The following is a 19137-nucleotide window of genomic DNA, read 5'->3' on the forward strand; positions in this document are numbered from 1 at the left end:
GATGAAACTACCAGACGATGTACAGAACTGGACAGCCAACAGGGTCTACTTTCTTATTATAGTGTACAGAGTAAGGAGGCTCTATGTATACATATATACAGATGGATCCAAGGATCCAAAAACAGGAAGTGTGGCAATGGCGTATAATATTCCAGGATTTGATATCTGTAAAATAGTAAGGTTATCAGACCAGTTATCAGTGTATGTTGCAGAAATGGTAGCTATTCTATTTGCAATAGTTAAAATTGCTGAAAAAAGCCCAAGAAAGTGGTCATATTTACAGATTCTTTAAGTGTTCTTATTGCGTTGAAAGGAGGTTCTGCTAATATAAACTATATCCTGTAATACAAATATACAAGGAATGTACAATAATGGGGATAGAAGTAAGTTTAGTTTGGATTCCTGGTCACTCTGGTATATAGGTAATGAGATGGTAGATCTTGCTGCAAAAAATGGTTTAAAAAGAGAGGAGATTGATGTGGTGATATCACTGGGATCACAGGAAATTGCAGTCTATGTTAAAAGAGTGATAGTAAAAGAATGGGATGAACGTTTAAAAGGAAGGTTTTATCATAGTATCCAGAGGTGAATAGTAGCTGGGTGAATAAGGAATTGGGAAGGAAAGAGGAAAGACTGTTAGCTAGGTTAAGGATTGGACATAGTTCTCCAAATGAGCATTTATTTAGACTGGGGAAACATGACAATGGATTATGTGAAAAATGTAAAGTATCAGAAACAGTGGAACATTATTTATTAAAGTGCAAGCAATTTAAGGAGCAGAGAAGGAAATTGGAGAGGAGGTTGAGCGAAGTGGAGGTTTATGAATTAAACATAAAGAGCTTGCTGGGAAAAGGGAAAGAGGAAGGGAGACTGAAAAGAGAAAAGATATTGACGAAATATATACAGGAAACTAGAAAAGAAGGGATTTTATGAATAATAAAGAAGGCAAAAAATAAAATAAATAAATCAATCAAAGGGAGACGAATGACTACCGATAGGGGGCGCTAATCATCTAAAAAGATAGATGGAAATGTGCCCTAGACGAACCTGAAGAAGAAGAACGGGGCGGGATATCCTCTGGCGAATCATCATCCGCGTAATATACCCGGTTTAGATTTACTGTTGTTGTCGTTCATTTGAAATTAATCGTGAACCACAAACAGTGTTTAGTTTATTAATGACCATTTGGATTCGTTGGTTTAGGTGTCTTTTTTGCATCTGCCGTTCTGTACAATACGGAAGTAAATGAATAACTCTCCTGAGTTAATAACCCGTAAGGACTGACAAAAAAAAGCATGTTGCAGTACTTAGAGTCTCTTACCGTTCAGAGAATAAATTGCATTTACAAATGAGACCTACTCCTACTCACTTAAGGCCAATACAATATTTCTGCTTCTTCAACCCTCACAGTCATTGAAAACACACTGTAGCCAAACAAACAAAAAACGGAAGAATGAATCACACAAACAAAAAAACGGAAGAATGAATCACAGGAATGGGAAACTGTGGTTTGACAGCATTATTATTGTGCTGGATGTTTCTGCACTGAACGCAGGTCACAGAATTTGAGCTGAAAAATAAAGTCGTGATGTGCTACATTGCAGACACAAGCAGTCATTTTATTTAACAGTACATATTAAGGTTGTTTAACGCTTGTTATTGTTCAGGCTGGATATAAAGTGTTATTTAGTGTATTTCGATCTGAAAAATAACCCGTCCAACACTAAAACTTCCCCCTACTGTTAAAAAGAACGAGTAAAAACGTAATTATTAAATGTAAAACGAACACTGTTTAGTTTGTTTTGATATTGCACCGGCATGCTTGTAAAAAGTATTGAAGTAATGTATACTTAATGTTCAGTGTTCGTAAATGTTTTATGGATGCAAAATATATTTCCAATGTACACCAGCACTTTAACCATATTTTGCCAATATAATTTACATTTACACACGTTTTTGGAGCACACAGTCATTGGGGGTGATCTAGCCACTTTCTTTTTTAAATGGCCTAGCTTTTTTGTTTCAATTTTCCCAAATGAATGGTTAACTATAATTATTTTTTTGTTCCTGGGTCAATAATGTAAAATCTTGGAAATTGTTCTTATATACAAATGTAGAACGGGGAATGTTGCAAAACCTGTAGCTTGACAGAGTCATGCAGTAGACTCAACACGTACTGTACATTCCAGCAGTATTATATAGTGTTGGCCTGTTTGTCAATGCAACTTCATCTGTAGAAGTAAATAAGATCTACAATAGAGGTGCTGACGCTGTGGCCTACATGTAAAGCAAGCAGGTGGTCCCCTTGAGCAACGGTGGGTTTAACGGTACTTTCTGTGTTTTCACAGCATCTCGATGCCTTTGGTCTCGAGGGCACAGAGCAGAAGTTTGAAGCGCTCCTGACCCGTCTGTCTCAGCCCCCAGGGTTCACCACTGTCAGGCTGAACACACACCTGGCTTCTGTGGAATGCATTCAAGATCTCTTGTCAGAAGAGATACAAAAGGTGCACAGCAGCTCACAAATAGTTTGTTATCCAGTGTTTAGGAAACAACGGTAGTTAGATAAGTGGATACTGTAGTTTAATATATACTGAGCATCAAAAGAAACTTATCACTATTATGACACATTTATTTTCGGAAAAACAATATGGACGATGGACACAATATGGACAAAATGTTTTTGGCTTCTTTTTAATCACTCAATCATTCATCCTTGACCATGAGACACTTGAGTGACTATGACTGAAGCATATGCACGTAATCACCTAATTAGTAAAGCAGTTGATTGGACGTCGATCGGAGTGATTTCAGCTATTGAATTGCAAGCTTGAATAAAAGCAATAAAGAAAATAACAGAAAAACTCCAATATGCCACATCTGTCAAGAGAGCAGCGCATTCGTGCAATGGGCATGTTGGAGGCTGGACTAGGGCAGAACCTGGTGAGACGGCATAACCAGACACACTCTGTCAATGACAGGCCACGAACTGGGAGACCAAGAGTCACAACACCAGCCCAAGATCGACAGATCATTATGCAGCATCTTCGTAATCGTTTTCGCACTGCTAGTCTAAAAGCATCTTATACTGCAGGTCATAACAATCCACGCATCAGCAGTTCAGCTGTAAGAAGGCGGTTACACAGTCATCATCTACAGGCCAGACGACCATACAGGGGTCTGGTGCTCAGCAATGTGCACCGTCGCAACAGGATGAGGTGGTGCCAACAACACCTTAGTGGACTCGCCTTCAGTGGAGCCAGGTCCTCTTCAGTGACGAATCGAGATTCTGCATAGACTGCCCTGTTGTGTACGAGAGACCAATCAGTGGGGAGGTCCAAGTGTGATGGTTGGGGCAGGAGTGTCTAGTCGCTACAGGACTCCGCTAGAGTGATTGATGGCAACATGACTGTACAGCGATATGTTGACCAAGTCCTAAGGCCTCACTTGGTGCCCTTCTTGCAAGCCCATCCTAATGTGACAACATTCCAGCAAGGCAACGCACGTCCCCATGTTGCTCGTGTCACAACAGCTTTCTTGCAGAATGCGAACGTGAGAGTCATGCAATGGATGCCTTATTCCCCAGACCTGAGCCCAATTGAACATCTGCGGGATGAACTTGGGCGACGTGTGGCTTCTAGGACTTGGAGACCACTGAACAGGCAGATGCTTATCCAGGCACTACAAGAGGAATGGGCCAGGATTCCACAAGACAGCATCCAAAATCTGTTGCAAAGCATGCGTTGCAGATGTACTGCTTGTATTGCTTCCAACGGTGGCTACACACGCTACTAGCCTGTGACTTTCACAGTATCCCCCGTCCCCCCATAACTTCAGACAGTAAAATGTCAATTGTTGGTCAGCACAATAAAAAGTCACTGCACCTGCTCTGAGACAGAGTTTGTCATTTTTCGATCACATCAAGTGCATTTTATCCAAATATAAGTGATAAGTTTCTTTTGATGCTCAGTATTGTTATATTCATTAATAAATGGTCTTAATTTGACACATGTGAACCTCTTTGCAGACTTTAACTCTAAATAGTATGTCTAATATCTATAATATTTGTCTGAGTAAGCTCTAAGTCTTTGGTTTATATGCCAGAATTCAGGTGTAATAATAATAGTATGCATGATGTTAATTTGGGTGTTCATGCATGTGATAGCACTGTGAGTCAAATGTACTTGAAGGCACAGGCGGCGTGTGAGTCTCGTTTGGGGAGGCTATTCCACACTTTTCCCCCTGCATTTATTGAACCCAATGATGTACAGTAAGATACACACACACACACACATATATATATATATATATAAATATATATATATATATATATATATATATATATATATATATATATATATATAGAGATAGATAGATAGATAGATATATAAAATTAAGACTTGCATTTTTTTTTTATTACTCTGTTACTAGTGAGTCTGAATACTAAGTTTCGTTCATTGTGTTGCGTTTGAAAAATAGTTAGACTGACAGACACAAATAAAAGCTGTAAACCGGATTCATTCTCCTGCGTCTTTTTGAGAACTTATACTGTATAATAATTTATAGCACAAAACAGACCTCGAAACCACTCAGGCATGCTACATATATATTTGATATTGTTTTTTTTTTTCCCCCAACATAAGGCGGCCAAATAAATGAAGTTTAACACAGCACTAACGTGTACTTTAAAACGTGTTATGCCTATTTAAGAAAACCGCATCTGCCTGAAAATGGAGTGAAGGACTGGAAAAATCTAAAGAAGAAAACTTCAGAAACATTCGTAATCTGGCACCACAAACAGTGTTCGGAAAGGTGGCATTTGTTCCGACTAGTGTCACAGTTATCAAATTCTCACAAAATGGTGGTGCGTGAAAACAGACGGTATGTTACGAAAATATTTTGTCAAGTTCTGTAAAATCAGAATCGGATCAAGCTGTTTGTATAGATAATAGCAATTTGAATAAATGTAGAAATTGTGAAGAGGATGTTCCAGGCAAGGGAATGAGCGAAAATGATTTTTATACGCCTCTTATACGCGCCGGCTATGCTTGAAGGCCAAAATGTTTCTTTCTCATTAAGGTTTTTTTTTTTCTTGTGCACCCTGTTAATTTTGATACTGTGTTATACAATGTTATACAATTTCAGCGAATATTGGTTTAACACACCATCATTTGGTCATTTTATAAATACAGGCTCGCTTCACTATAACAAACCCCCATGGTATCTGGACAAATGTTCCTTATATCAGGGTGTTCACTAAATAGGGGTTGAATATTTGCTGCTAAGAATAATGAAGAAACACCTAATTTGAATTGAACATCAATATACAGTACTTTTATGAAGATTACTTAAAGAAATGAAAAGGAAAGAATGTACACTTGCATGCTGAATACACTCATTGCATGTCCTCTCTCATGAAAACAATATCCAGCTTCCTATTTTTCTCAATGCACTGTTTGTAGTTGCCTCCTAACGCTGGTTGCAGTTTGTGTGAAGATGGCGGCCAGGCAACAATTGTATATGTCATGCACGATTCACACTACAATAGGTTATCTTTGAATTAGCCTTATCTTTGTTGTATCTGAGTTGACCCTGTAAGTGATCTTGCTAATAGGACTCATTTCAATTGAAAATATCAGTGCTCGCTGTTATGATCGCTAAAAACGGGGGTTCGTTATAGTGACGTTAGTCTGCATTGTTATGATTGGCAATTTTCTTAGCTTAACAGCTGGACTGTTTAATTTCCAGTTTATTTGTACATCCAGTAATTAAAAATACACAATCGCACAAAGAAGAATAGCATTGAAAACACAACCAAGAATGTAATCCCACCTGCTTGTTCTTACTTGTTAGAGCTAGTTGTTTGTGTTCAACACTGAATGAGCGATATTTAAAAGAAAGGCCACTGAGAACCTCATCTATTTCTAAAAGTTAATGTGAAACCTCCCACACACTGGATTAACAGTGTGGAAGAAATTTTTACTGCGTCTTTACTGTCATTTACGGCTACTTGACATTTTGAATTCAAAAACACCAAAGTGTCTGTGGGAGCTGAAGACTGTTTGAGTTTATAATGCCATGATCATTGATAAGCTTGCCATACATCACGGGTGTATGAGGCAAGAATAATGATAAATTACAGTATGGACAATTATGGACTTTCCCTTCTCTATTCCCTTTATAAAGCACAACATGTTTGTGGTTTAGTTGAAGCCTCCTATCAGTATATGTAAACAGGTCATTCTGAGATAGTCAGTGGCTCTGTAGCTGGATATTGATCAACCTGTAACCCACAAGGATAAGCCATGGCTGGATTTTATTGGCTGAAATATTACAGTACTGATGAATCCAACCAGATTGCATCAGCTACATATTTTTAGTGGTTAGTGCAATACCGGGTGCTTAAAACTTGCTGCAAAAATCCAGCTGTTTATCCCAGCAGGATATATGTTAAATAGGTAACATTGTTTGTCCTGTTTTTTACATGACGGATTGGACTTTGTTATTTCTCAGTATTGCTAAAACATGTTAGAATAGCAGATCTTGAGAATGGTTGGTTGAAAATTGCAGAGGATGCCGTCAGTGCCTGTCCTAGCAGAGCCTTCTGGATTATGGTGAAAACCTTACCTGATGTTATTTATTTTAACAGCAGTTGAAGGACTTGCGAAAATGTGACGTCCGCATCCTCCCACACCCAAAACTTCCAGATGTTTTGCTTATTCCTGTGATTGGTCCCAGGTATGCACATAATTTCTCCAATGGAATTCAGCTGGAAAAAGAAAAAACTAGTGGGGTGGAGATGTAAATATGGGTAATTGTGAACACATGGTGTAATAATAATTTAACCGTCAAGTGTTAGTAGGAAGTTAAAAATGTGGGGTCACAGAAGTAATCAAATCCCCTGTCTTTCTCCGGGGATGCAGATATTAAAGCATAGAGGGGTTGGGGAAACAAAACACTCAAACCCCCTCCACCCCCACCCCCATCCCCACCCCCAGAAAAACATGGTATTTTCCACAATATGTACTTTGACTGCAAGTGAAGAACCAAAGACAATCTGAACAGTAAAAGGGGTAGTGGTAATGCTGTTAATGAATGATAACCAATCGTCACGAAATACAAGTTTTTGAATTATTTTAAATTCTATTCTCTGTGTTAGTTTGCCTCTGAGTTTGTCCCATGTGTCAGGTCATCACTGACGTGTTGAGTTACCAAGTATGCCTTGAGGTGTCGTGTGGAAATTTTGGTGTATTGGGTTTGTAATTATGTACAGTGACTCCCAGTCAATCTATTTATTTTGCTTTTAATTTATGTAAAGAAAATGCATGTCTTGATTGCAGTTTGATGTGGTTTCTGTCCCCAGGGAAACTTTAGCAAGGTATTCCTCAGAAGTCATAGTTGGTGTTCAATGCGGCAATGCTGTCCTACGTGGGGCCCATGTATTTGCACCTGGTATCGTTTCTGCTCCAAAGTGTAAGTAAGGACAGTTTTTAATAAAATAAATTACTCCCCCTGTCCCTCAATCATATTTTCTCTGCTTAATATAAATGCAAATAGCATGCATAATTGTAACACTTTTATCCTTGAAATTCAGAGTACTGGGCAGGGCTACTGAGGATTATAGTATGGGGGATACAATAGTACAGCAGCCAACTGCTGCTTGCTGTACCTGTGCTAGCAATGGGTGTATTATGGGTTATTTTAATTGTGATTTTGTGACATGGACAGCCATCCTTTAAAACTGAAGTCACTGGGGATAATGTAACCAAGTCTCCTGGATCACATGGCAAAACGTGCATACATTGCAAACTACTGTAGGGTTTCTAATTTGATTTATATTCTAGTGGCCAGTCAGTGAAGCTTGACAAAACCAAGTGAAATGCAAATCCAGAATTGAAAAGCTTTATATCTTTTCACCTACCCATGGAAATAGCCAAATCTGTTGTAACACACTAAGTTGCAGTTCCCGTAATACAAAGCGAGTTTAGTTTTTTTAGAAGACTGGCAGCAAACTTTGTTTTAAAAATATTTGTAGCATAACTTGATGGCTTTAGTGATCATGCCTGAGAGAAGGATTTACAAAGCTTTGCCATGTTCCCTTTGCTTCCCGTTTTCAGTTATGAAGGTTGGGGATGTGGTGTCCATGTTTTCCGATATTGATGGCAAGTGCACAAGGGGAGCAATGGAGTTCCAAGGAAACAAAGTTTTTGTAGGAAATTACTAAAGATAAGATACTCATGAGTGTGACATTCTGTAATAAATAATAAGAACCTACACAAAAAGGACATAAACAATTTGGTTATTAAATTGAGCAGTACTGAAACAAATCAATACCCATTTTTGCTACCACCAGTTATAACACAACCATATGCCTTTGCTGTTGTCAGAGCCAGAACTGAAGAACGGCGATTCAACCACAACAGTTTTCTGTGGTTGCTTTGTGTTTCTTGTTCGTGACGTAGTACTTTGCCCACATTAGTCTATACCAGTAGCGGCAACATAAAATTCATTACATTAACCACACACTAACTACGGGGAATTGACACAAATGTATCCGCACAAGGTTTACATTTTACAGGAAAAACGTATGTAACTGGCATTGTCAACATGGGCTTAAGGTAACAACCCTCTTAAATATACAAATCATTCCCTAGTGGGAATTCAAGCCAGATTAATATACATTTAAAGGGTTGTTTATATCATTACAATAAACCTAGAGGCCATTATAAGCATGGCATTTCGGGTATTGAAGGGAGAATGTTTGTTGCTAAATTAACCTTTTTTTTATTTTTCTTCAGAGGTATTGGCATAAGAATGACAAAGCCTGTCTGCCTTAGTCCTTGCTTTGACAAGGTACTCTCAAACCATATCTTTTTACAGGTATGTAAAAAATGTTTTAGCAAAGCAGTTTATATGCCTGTAATATTAATATGATCTAGCTACTGTATTTTAAAACAGCAATCGGCTTACTCTGTCTCACCTTAGTCTTAAAATATTTTACCTAATCATGCTTAATCTTATTTTTACAAAAATAAATTCTGGGAGTGTTTTTTGGCACTGCATTTAAAAACACTGAATTTAAATAGCTTAGCCTGTCTCCCTGATACATAGGAACATTTATTATTGGAACAGCATCTAAAACCTTGTGGGTGAACCTCCTTTTTCTGGGCTCTGCAGTAATACTTGATAGTGATCCTATATTATACCTACCTCCCACTGATTCTTGGTACAGGACATACTAGATTATGGTGCTGTACATTCCTATATGTGTTCATATATTTTTTTCTTTTCATATGATTCTTAGTTAACATGTTCTTTGTACAGTACCACTCCAAGCTGCCTATCCTTGTTGCTGTTTTCAACAGCAGCCGTATAACGATCATTGATTGTACCACAGCAGTGTCATTTTGGCAATAGAAACACATTAAAATGGCCAGAGAAATGGGCATTCACTTCTTTATACTAACCCCCATAGTCAAGCAAAAAACACTGTATTAAACCAGCTAGGATAAGAAGCACAACAAATAATAAGCACACAAACAAGATTTTTTTAAGATGCCTTTTTCTCCGAGACAGTGTATATTGTCTGAGTGATAAAAAAAAAGAATTGCTTGATTCTTCACATTTGTGCAACTTGACCCTATTGACAGATCTGGAACATTTTAATGAGTATTATATAAAACATTCTTTAAATAACGGATACTTTGTGACATGGGTCAAAATGCTCATGTAACTTGTTTATATTAATGACCTGGAGTGTATATGTGTGAAAGTAGGAACACTTTTCCACTTTAATTTTTTAAATGGTAGAACTTGCCATCTGTGGTCGTGGGTCATGTCCTGGCTCCAGTACCGGGAGAGAGGATACTGGACATGTGTGCAGCTCCTGGGGGCAAGACCACTCACATTGCAGCTTTAATGCATGACCAGGTAAGGAGAGGGGCAAAGTGGGGTGCCACTGTGGAACACAAGCACTGTGCTGGAGTCAGTGCTTTTCTTGATTAGACACCTTTTGCAAGTAGAGTCACCCTTTTGCAAGTATTTACGGGTTGGTAAATGTTTCCTAAGACAAAGCCTGAAGACATAAAACGTATGTCTTGTTGATATTTAAATGGTGGTATATAGTTCACCTGAAACACCAAAGTCAAGTAGACATACATTTTATTTCTTATATGCTTTCTTACCTGTGAATATATACATTGATTTTTATTCTTAGTCATAACAAATAAGACTATGTTTGATCAAGTACAGCATGTATGTGCAGAGGTAATCAACTTTTACCTGAAGTAGGTTGTAAGTCTTTTCACAGGCAGTGAAACAGAACATTTTTTGATTTTCAACTCTGTTTATGCTTTTCATCTGATTATTTGACAGTCCTTCGTGTGGTAGTTAAATATTACAAAACAATATTCTGAATTAAAATGAACAAACTTGAAACGGTATCAAAAGTGTTTTTTTTTTTTTTAATTGACCCTCAAATTTCTTATCCTACTGCATCGATTACTTCATGTAAGTCTGCTGTGTCTTCCTTACTGTAGGGTTCCAGTGAAACCTCATGTGTTATAAATCATGTGTTCTCATCAGCTTCAAAAGAGAACACCCTCTCAACAGGAAAAAAAAACTAAATACAACCCAAAAAACAACAAAATAACATCTCGCCATTCAAACATTTGTACTTTTTCCCCTGCAAAACCAGTTTGCCAAGTAGTTATTTTTTCTTTTGAACTTTTTCATATATAACCTAAAAGAACAAATTTCAGTTTGACATGAGCTACAGTAGTTTAACTGTTGCTGAATGGATTCAATACTTTCTTAAGGGAGAAGTGATAGCCATGGACAAGATAGCAAACAAGTTGGAGCGGATTAAACAGAATGCTGCGCTCCTGCAGCTGAAGTGCATTAAAGCATATTGCTTCAATGGGACAAAGGCCCTTGCCACTGACGCAACTGGGAACTCAACAGGTACTTGAATGACTCATGCATCTCTTTTTACTGGCATATTTGTTATAACCTATACCATTGCATTTAAAATTTTGTAAGAGGCCCTAATTTGGATGTTACATATATCTTATAACCTCTACAAAATTCCTTGTGGTGTAAGTTTGTGACAAAATGGAATACCACAGTATCTATCCTTTTGACGCAGATGTCATCGTGTTGAAAGAAAATTCTGGGCTAGTTCTTAATTTCTTAAAGGACATGACATCATTGACAGAACTGGCTTTGCAGACTGGTTTTAATGATACAAGTGAATAATCTTCACAGAAGTCTCTTCTATGAATACATTACTTGCCTCGTGTTCATTAAAAATAATAATTTTGAAAAGTAAAAGGTTATTTTTTATGTGTCCAATTTGTCAGGCCAAGATTTGTAACTTATGACTACTTGTATCCTATTAATCTTAAAATCCGACGTGGGTTGGGTATTTCTTTATCGGTTTCCTCGATTCTACTATCAAACTGCATGGCACAGCAGATAACTCCAGTGAAGGCACACACTCCACATTCATGTTTCTTTTTTGTTTACATTGTTCTTTTTTCTATCAAAGATGGCCCTCCTTTTTCTCCTGAATCCTTTGACAGGATACTCTTGGATGCACCATGCAGTGGCCTGGGTCAGAGGCCCAATATGGCCTTTACTTGGAGTCTGAAAGAAGTTCTGTCTTACCAGCCGTTGCAGCGCAAACTTTTTGCTGTGGTATGTTGCTGTCTTGTGGTTTATTTAATAAGAAGTTGCTCTGCATTGGGGGAATACATTCTGAGAATATAAACAGAATCAATGTACCTTTACTGACTTGTGGCAGGATTATATTATAACTGTTTTGGTATGTGATTTAATTCCATCAGCACTACTACAGTAACTTCACAGAGGTACTGCCTTAGGAAAACTAATTCAAATCCCACCTCTGCCACTGATTGACTCACTGTGTGACCCTGAGCAAGTCACTTAACCTCCTTGTGCTCCATCCTGCGGATGATATGTTAAATCAATGTTCCATTGTAAGTGACTCTGCATATAATGCACAGTTCACAGCCTACCTCTGTAAAGCGCTTTGTGATAGTGGTCCAATATGACAGGCTTGATTATAAAAATATATTATTATTATTCAATAATGTAATTTCTATTTCAGTGCCATTCATTTTTATCTAACTCAATTTATACATTCTTTAAATATACCATAAAACAATTTTACTGTTTGCCCTTCATCGCTAATATCATTTTCTGGAAAGTAAGTGTAAAAAAAATAAATAAGAGGCTGTGGTTATAAAGGGGTTTACAGTGTTTAAATTAAATCTTTGTAAACCGAGAGAAATGCTAAAACTGATTTAAAAATACATATTCTGTAGGGGCTCTGCTCTAAAACACAGGCAAGTTGTAACTGAATTGTCCAGCATAGTCAGGACACTCGTTCTCTGGGTGGATGTTGTCTTGTGGGTTCCCTGCAGATGAATCAGGATCCCAAGGCAGTTTAGCTGGTTCTCCTGAGGCTGCCCCTTGAGCTCCAGGATGTCCTAAACAGTGAATGGCCCTTTGTAAAATTCAATATGACTGGTCTGCACAGACATGCTCTAATCCCATAGCTGTTTGGCTGTACTACACTATTCAGCGTTCACTGCTCCCCCCTGTGGACAAATAAAAAAATGAAATACAGCATCTGTTGCACTGCCTTATCGCATGCATTTTACCAAAGTGCATTTCTATACAATCGGAGATTTTTTTTTTTCTTAAAGTTAGAGTGACCAATTACTATTTTTATTTATTTTCCCCCAATTTGGAATGTCTGTTTATGTTTTTTCTCCTCACCGCAGCGAGTCCCCACACAGCACAGACGTTCTGAGGGCATGTGAGCGTCCTCTGACCTCACAAGAATCCAGAATTGCTTTTACGCCAAGAAATCCAGAGCAGAGGTGAGCGGGCTACCGGTCCCGGAGAACAGCCCTGCCTCTTATCCACTCTTAATGTGCTCGGTGTCTGGCCAGTAGGGTTTGTTGTTGCACGATGAGGAGAAGGAATCCCTGCCGGTTTCCCATCCCTCACCCCAGGAACGTCAGAGCCAATGTGACGCCCCCCTTGGGGTCCCCAGCAAAGCTGGGCTTCTTTGCACAGCCTGGACGTGAACTGCTGCCGTCCAAGCTGTGTGACTCATCCTGCACTCCCAGCGGCAGCTCTTTAACTGGATGAGCCACTCGGGGACCCCTCTACAATCAGAGATTTAAAATCTAGCTCTTTGGTTCAGCTGTAAAGTACTATATATTACCACCTACTGTAATGATGACTGCTGAGGATCTTTCAGCCAATAAGGGTGCAGGTTCGCCTGCTGTATTCCACAACACAGAGAAATCCATCAACTGTAACACATTGAGTTTTGACTGCGCTGTATCCTTAGCATTGGTATGGTTGACGTCACCTGCTTTAAAATATCATGACTGAGACGCCTCAGAATTCACTTCAAATGCAAAGTCAATTTAAAATGGTGACATCACAATCAACCACCTAATGATACTATCTATATCAACCTTTTCCCTCTTTTCAATGAAAATCACAATGGACTAACGATTCCTCATCAATGGAAAACAAAGCTAGATATTTGTATATTAACTATAAAGCAGTACAGTTATAGGGACATGAACGGGTTTAGGTTCAACACCAACCTTAAACAAAATGTTGTTACTGTTATTGAGCAGGAGTAATACTCTGAAGCAGTGATATTTAAAAATAACAGAAGCCCGTTTTTACTTTAGTGAAGTAGGCTACCATATTTTTGTATTCTGTGATTCCCTAAATCAAGTTCAGTCATGGGTGTCATACAAGTTTTTATTTGTAAAGTTGCTGCTGCTAGTGTCAGCACCTCATGTCTCTGGAACTATCTCTGGTAGTAACTTCATATTGCAGTGCTATGTAAGGCCTGTATGTTTAAAGTGTTGTTGACCATGACATTGATCTGTGACCTAATATTACTATGCAGGGACTTGAGACTAAGTCAAGCTTCCACCTAATGCTGATTCCTGGGGCTGTGCTCGGACTGTCCCTCCCTCTGGTGTGAGGTAGTGCGAGTGCTGCTTGTAGGACCAAGATCTGCCCTTCCTTACTGAAATGTTATTTGACCTTGGCCCCTGATATGTGACATTTCACTGTCCCTCCTTATCTGGCTGGACTGTCCGAGCCAGCCACATTACCCCAATGTGCGTCTAATCATCAGCATACGCAAGGAACAGCTTCATCAAGGTCTTCATCCCAAAGTGCATTTTGTATACATTTTTTTTCCCCCAGGGAATTTCATAGAGAGCATGAGTTAGATCCTTGATCATATCACAGTATGAGCTAGTATAACACGGGGCGCTAATGTAGAAGAAAAAAGACCTTTGTAAACTTTCACTAACTTGCTGTATACATAAGATGCATTGCCTGCCCGCAGCATCTGCTCTATTGAAATACTCCTGTTTTGTAGGCTGTGAAGTTGCTGAAGCCAGGAGGTGTTCTGGTGTACAGTACATGTACCATCACGCTAGCTGAAAATGAAGAACAGGTTGCCTGGGCACTGCAGACCTTTGAGTGTCTCAGACTCCAGCCACAGGTAAGAATCAAGAATCTCCCTGCAATGCCAGTAGAATTCATGGCTCTCTGAAATTCTGGAGACTAAAGCTTGAGTGGAGCAAAACACAGAGAAAGACATAAAAAAGAGCATCATAAAAGCTACAAAAATCCTTTTTAATTAAATGTACATAGTGCATAATATTAATGTATAATTTGACTGAAATGGCACATAATATATTCTTATAATTAAAATATTAATATTTAACAATGATCTTTTAAAATATAAAATTGTAAAATTTAATGTATGCATTTCTAAACCAGAGGGCACAGTTAGGAACAGTGACAAACATAATTATAGCTTTAGTTTATTTAATTAATTTGGACTTCAGGGCAAATGAGATGGTATGCCACATACCATTATCTACTATTATAAATGTGTCCTAGATATGTTTTGCTGAAATTTGCGAATACAAAAATGGATCATTGCATGCACAGTGTTTTTGCTTTACGCAATATATAAAAATGCACCAAATGCACTTAAAACTACAATCTAAAGCTAATCAAACAAAATAAATAAATAAAAACGGAGATGTTTAAATTACTGCAAGACCTGTGCATCTCAGACACTGTGATTTTAAATTAAAATAAATTATTTAGTGAGTATTGTACATATATTAACCTTTATTTTAGTTAGCTGGCACAGAACTTCATACATTCACATTACTGAAATTAACATGAGCCACCAGTTGGATGCAAAACTGGTTAAAAATCACTTAAAGCGCTGCCGCTGGGAACCCAGGCTGTGCAAAGAGGCCGAACTTTGCTGGGGACCCCGAGGGGGGCGTCACATTGGCTCTGACGCCCCCGGGGTGGGCGATGGGAAACCGGCAGGGATTGCTTCTCCTCATCGCGCAACAGCGAACCCTACTGGCAAGACACCAAGCACATTCAGAGTGGATAAGAGGCAGGGCTGGTTTCTGTTCTCTGGGATCGGTAGCCCGCCCACCTCTGCTTTGGATTGCTTGGCGTAAAAACGATTCTGGCTTTAGGCTTGTGAGATCGGAGGACGCTCACATGCCCTCAGAACATCTGTGCTGTGTGGGGACTCGCTGCAGTGAGGAGAAAATAAACAAAACATAATTGGACATTCCAAATTGGGGGGAAAATAAATACAAATAATAATTGGTCACTCCCCTGGGTTCTAAACCCTGCTAGGTACAGACAGGGATTGCAGTAACCACACACCGGCCATGACTTTTGCAGACATTAAAAGGTTTGCTGACATAAGGGAGTTTAACAGTAGAGTTTTGAGCAAAATATGGGGGAAAATCTGTCCCGGGAGAAGGGTTCAAAATACGTGAGACTCCCGATGAATACGGGAGAGTTGACCGGTCTGCTGATATTAATGAAGTAACCCAAAGAAGCATAAGGTGTGATTTTTTTTTTTTTTTAAGGATTTTTTTTTGTTTGTTTTTAGTAACTGTCTTTAAAGCTGTTGCTTCCAATATTCATATTTTTTAAAATACACAAATTTATATTTGACATTTGATGTGTGCTTCTGTCAAACCACAGAATGCGAGACCTTATTTGTGATCCTGAATGCATTAGCAGATAGTAATAGCTGTAGTGCAAAAACAGAAATACAGAGACATGTGTAGTTAGAACCTACCTCCAAATATGGACTGCACTAGATACTGAAAACTGTTCCCATGTATCGCCAATCCTGTTGAATACAGAATACAGCTGTGTGCAATCACTGTGTCTACAGGAGCCCCATCTTGGAGGTGAAGGCATGATGGGAGCTTGCCTGTCACGTGACCAGCTGAAGCAGCTGCAGAGGTTCGATCCTGCCTGTGTGCCAGCTGAGGGCTTCAGATTCAACCCAGAGGAAGAGGAATCCAGTCAGAGGACAGAGGCAGACTTTATACAGCAAGCCAACAAAGACACTATAGGCTTCTTCATTGCAAAATTTGTTAAAGTTCCATAATACTTGGTTTAGAAACCCTGTTTTGTTTATTGATTACCAGCATACCATGTGGGGAGGCCTCTATACACACAAAAAGATTATCTGAATGTAACTCTGCAGCAGTTGCTATAACAACTAACTGACGACACTGCTGCTATGACAACAGCAGATGTGCTAGCTGCCTAAGTGCAGTCAGGAAATACAGTGTTGAAAGAGGTCAGAAGAGGTTTTATTGCTCGAGTTCCACTGTCTGTAGGAATAGACTGTTAAGTTAACTGGTTTAAAGATGGGTAACTGTCTACTACAGCATTACAACACACTGACCAAAAAGAATATCGGAAACAATGTATGGCAGTCTCAATTCTAAATACTGTGATAAATGTGACTTTTTGATGTAAGGATTTGTTGTCCAAATAAACTAGAATTTGTTTTATCCTCAGTTTTTACATGTTTTTTTTTTGTATCATGTCATTTTAGCAGCCCTAATTATTTTAATTGGCATAGTTACCTGTCTGTAAAATGTTTGGCAGATCAAATCAGTTGTCTAGAGACTTTCATTCTAAAACCAAAAATGTAACAAAAAAATAAAAATAGCTGGCATACTTTAGTAGTTTTGGAAAGTAAGTAAGTAAGGCAGCATAAGTACCCATAGCACGTTTATAGAGCCTTTCAAGCAAAACAACAAATAATATCAACAATGAATAGAAAAGAAAATCTAAAAAATGTTGTAAACTCCCATAAAGCCCTTTATGAAAAGGTTAGTAGCTGTGTGCAGCACGGCGTTGCAGAATATGCTTTCCTTTTAGCTGTGGGAACCAGAAGCAGACACCTTAGAAAATACAGCATAGAAGCAGGGGAATAAGAAGAACAACGGCTCTCAAATAAGAGGCAGCAACACCATGTCCAGTTAATACAGCAGATTAAGAGAAGAAAGACACTAAAAATAGCAAGGGCAGGATTGGAGTACCATTTTCGTTTTTTTGTTTTAGTTAAAACCCCTGCAGCAGCAGCAGCAGTATTCTAAAGAACTTGAAGTCGTGGAGTAAATTTCCAGGAAAGCCAGCAAAACAGAATTACAGTAATCTAATCTGGTAGAAATGAAGCATGAACTAGCTTCTCAGAGTTACTTAAGGGAAGGGGAGAAGGCTTAAGTTAAGCTACATTGCTCAAATGGGACTCTAGATGATGTAAGATGTCCTTGTTTATCTACAAGGAAAAAACTTACATTTCTTGTATTTTGTTGTTACTGTACATAGTTATGTTACCTTAATGAAGGTTGTATCTTTCTGATTGCCAACAAATACTTCTGCACTAATTTCCAAGCATCTTTGTTTATTCTGTCAGCCTGAATGTTACAATGTTCTGATGACTGCATGCTTCCTGGCTCACCAGGATTCGTGACTGTTCCTGCATTCATGTAATGCTGTTCTTTTAAGAAAAATACAACTAAATATTCACATGGACCTAAAAAGCAATTCAATTCAGTGTTGCCTTGTTAATCCACAATTTGATAATTAATGAATTTGGTTATGCCATTTTGACAGTAAAGTGTATCAATAATAGGGGAGGATTGCAGAAAGTGGCACAGAGTCAACACATCAAATCATTTTTTATGTGGAACAGATGTTTTGAGCCACTATGCCTATAGTCTACATCCAAATATTGAATCAAATCTGTACTTCAAGTGAAGTATGTATAGTACATAGGGAGGTGTGCAGACAATTTGTAATGCATGTTCGAAACCTGAATATTGTATACCAAAGCTGCTCAGCGAGCCTGTGACGCAGTCGTGGCCCGCCCCCAGGGGCACAAAAGGACTGTGCTCACAGATCTCAGCGCCATTCTTCCTTTCCAGACTGACCTGATCGGAGAGCCTGATTAAGATAAGTACTTGTTGATTCTGACTGTATAATTTTTCACAAATTATAGCGTTTTACACAAAATCTATGCGATATTAGATTAACGCTGTAACAATTTTACTAATTACGTGTATATTGTGCCCTACAGACTGTTGTGCCCTGCTGCGGCTTCCTCTCACTGCAGGCAGTTCATTTGCCCAGGGTGACAAACTGGGTGTCGGACCTCCTCTCAAGGGGAGTTCCCATCAGCTCATAGCGGAGGCTTCACCCCAAGGTAGTGAGCCTCATCTGGGAGAGGTTTGGGAGAGCACAGATAGACCTCCCAGGAATCAACCCACTGTCCCCTCTGGTTCTCCATAATAGGAGACAGGGACCCACTGGCGATAGCTGCCTTGGCACACTAGTGGCCGAGGCAACTTCCCACCGCTCGCCCTGCTCCTGCCGTGTCTGGAGAAAATCAGGCAGGACCGGACCAAGGTGCTCTTAATAGCTCCATATTGGCCCAGGAGAATCTGGTTTTCAACCCTGATGCAGCTATTGAGCGGCCAGCTGTGGAGACTGCCCAAGCACCACAACCTGCTCAGTCAGGCACGGGGTACCTTATAACATCCCAACCCATCGAGCCTGCAGCTCTGGGTTTGGTCCCTGAATAGCTGTATTTGAGTCATCTGGGTCTGTCCAACAGGGTTATTGACCTGCAGAATGCCAGAGTACTGTCCACGCGTTCCCAGTACAAGTAGGGTGTTTTCCAGACGTGGTGTCTGCCTTGTGGGTTTGACC

At 39.1% G+C, this 19137-nt stretch overlaps 1 protein-coding gene across 1 annotated transcript; it reads left to right on the top strand.

Moving 5' to 3' along the window:
• Window positions 1-371: 371 nt before the first annotated feature.
• On the top strand, window positions 372-16911 carry LOC117394587 (tRNA (cytosine(72)-C(5))-methyltransferase NSUN6-like). Its single transcript, XM_059021038.1, has 11 exons — window positions 372-383; window positions 2349-2504; window positions 6647-6735; window positions 7361-7470; window positions 8115-8217; window positions 8652-8877; window positions 9808-9927; window positions 10815-10959; window positions 11546-11694; window positions 14447-14572; window positions 16301-16911. Exons 1-11 carry the CDS (start codon window positions 372-374, stop codon window positions 16517-16519), a joined length of 1455 nt encoding a protein of 484 aa, XP_058877021.1. The 3' UTR covers window positions 16520-16911.
• Window positions 16912-19137: the final 2226 nt, after the last annotated feature.

Source organism: Acipenser ruthenus, chromosome 3 (genome assembly GCF_902713425.1).
Source record: "Acipenser ruthenus chromosome 3, fAciRut3.2 maternal haplotype, whole genome shotgun sequence".
In the NCBI taxonomy this organism is placed as follows: Eukaryota; Metazoa; Chordata; class Actinopteri; order Acipenseriformes; family Acipenseridae; genus Acipenser; species Acipenser ruthenus.

Excerpts from the sequence above, each read along its gene's own strand:
- LOC117394587 (XM_059021038.1), top strand. Across the intron at positions 6,736-7,360 it reads ATTCCTGTGATTGGTCCCAG|GGAAACTTTAGCAAGGTATT; the intron begins GTATGCACATAA and ends TTCTGTCCCCAG. Across the intron at positions 10,960-11,545 it reads CGCAACTGGGAACTCAACAG|ATGGCCCTCCTTTTTCTCCT; the intron begins GTACTTGAATGA and ends TTTCTATCAAAG.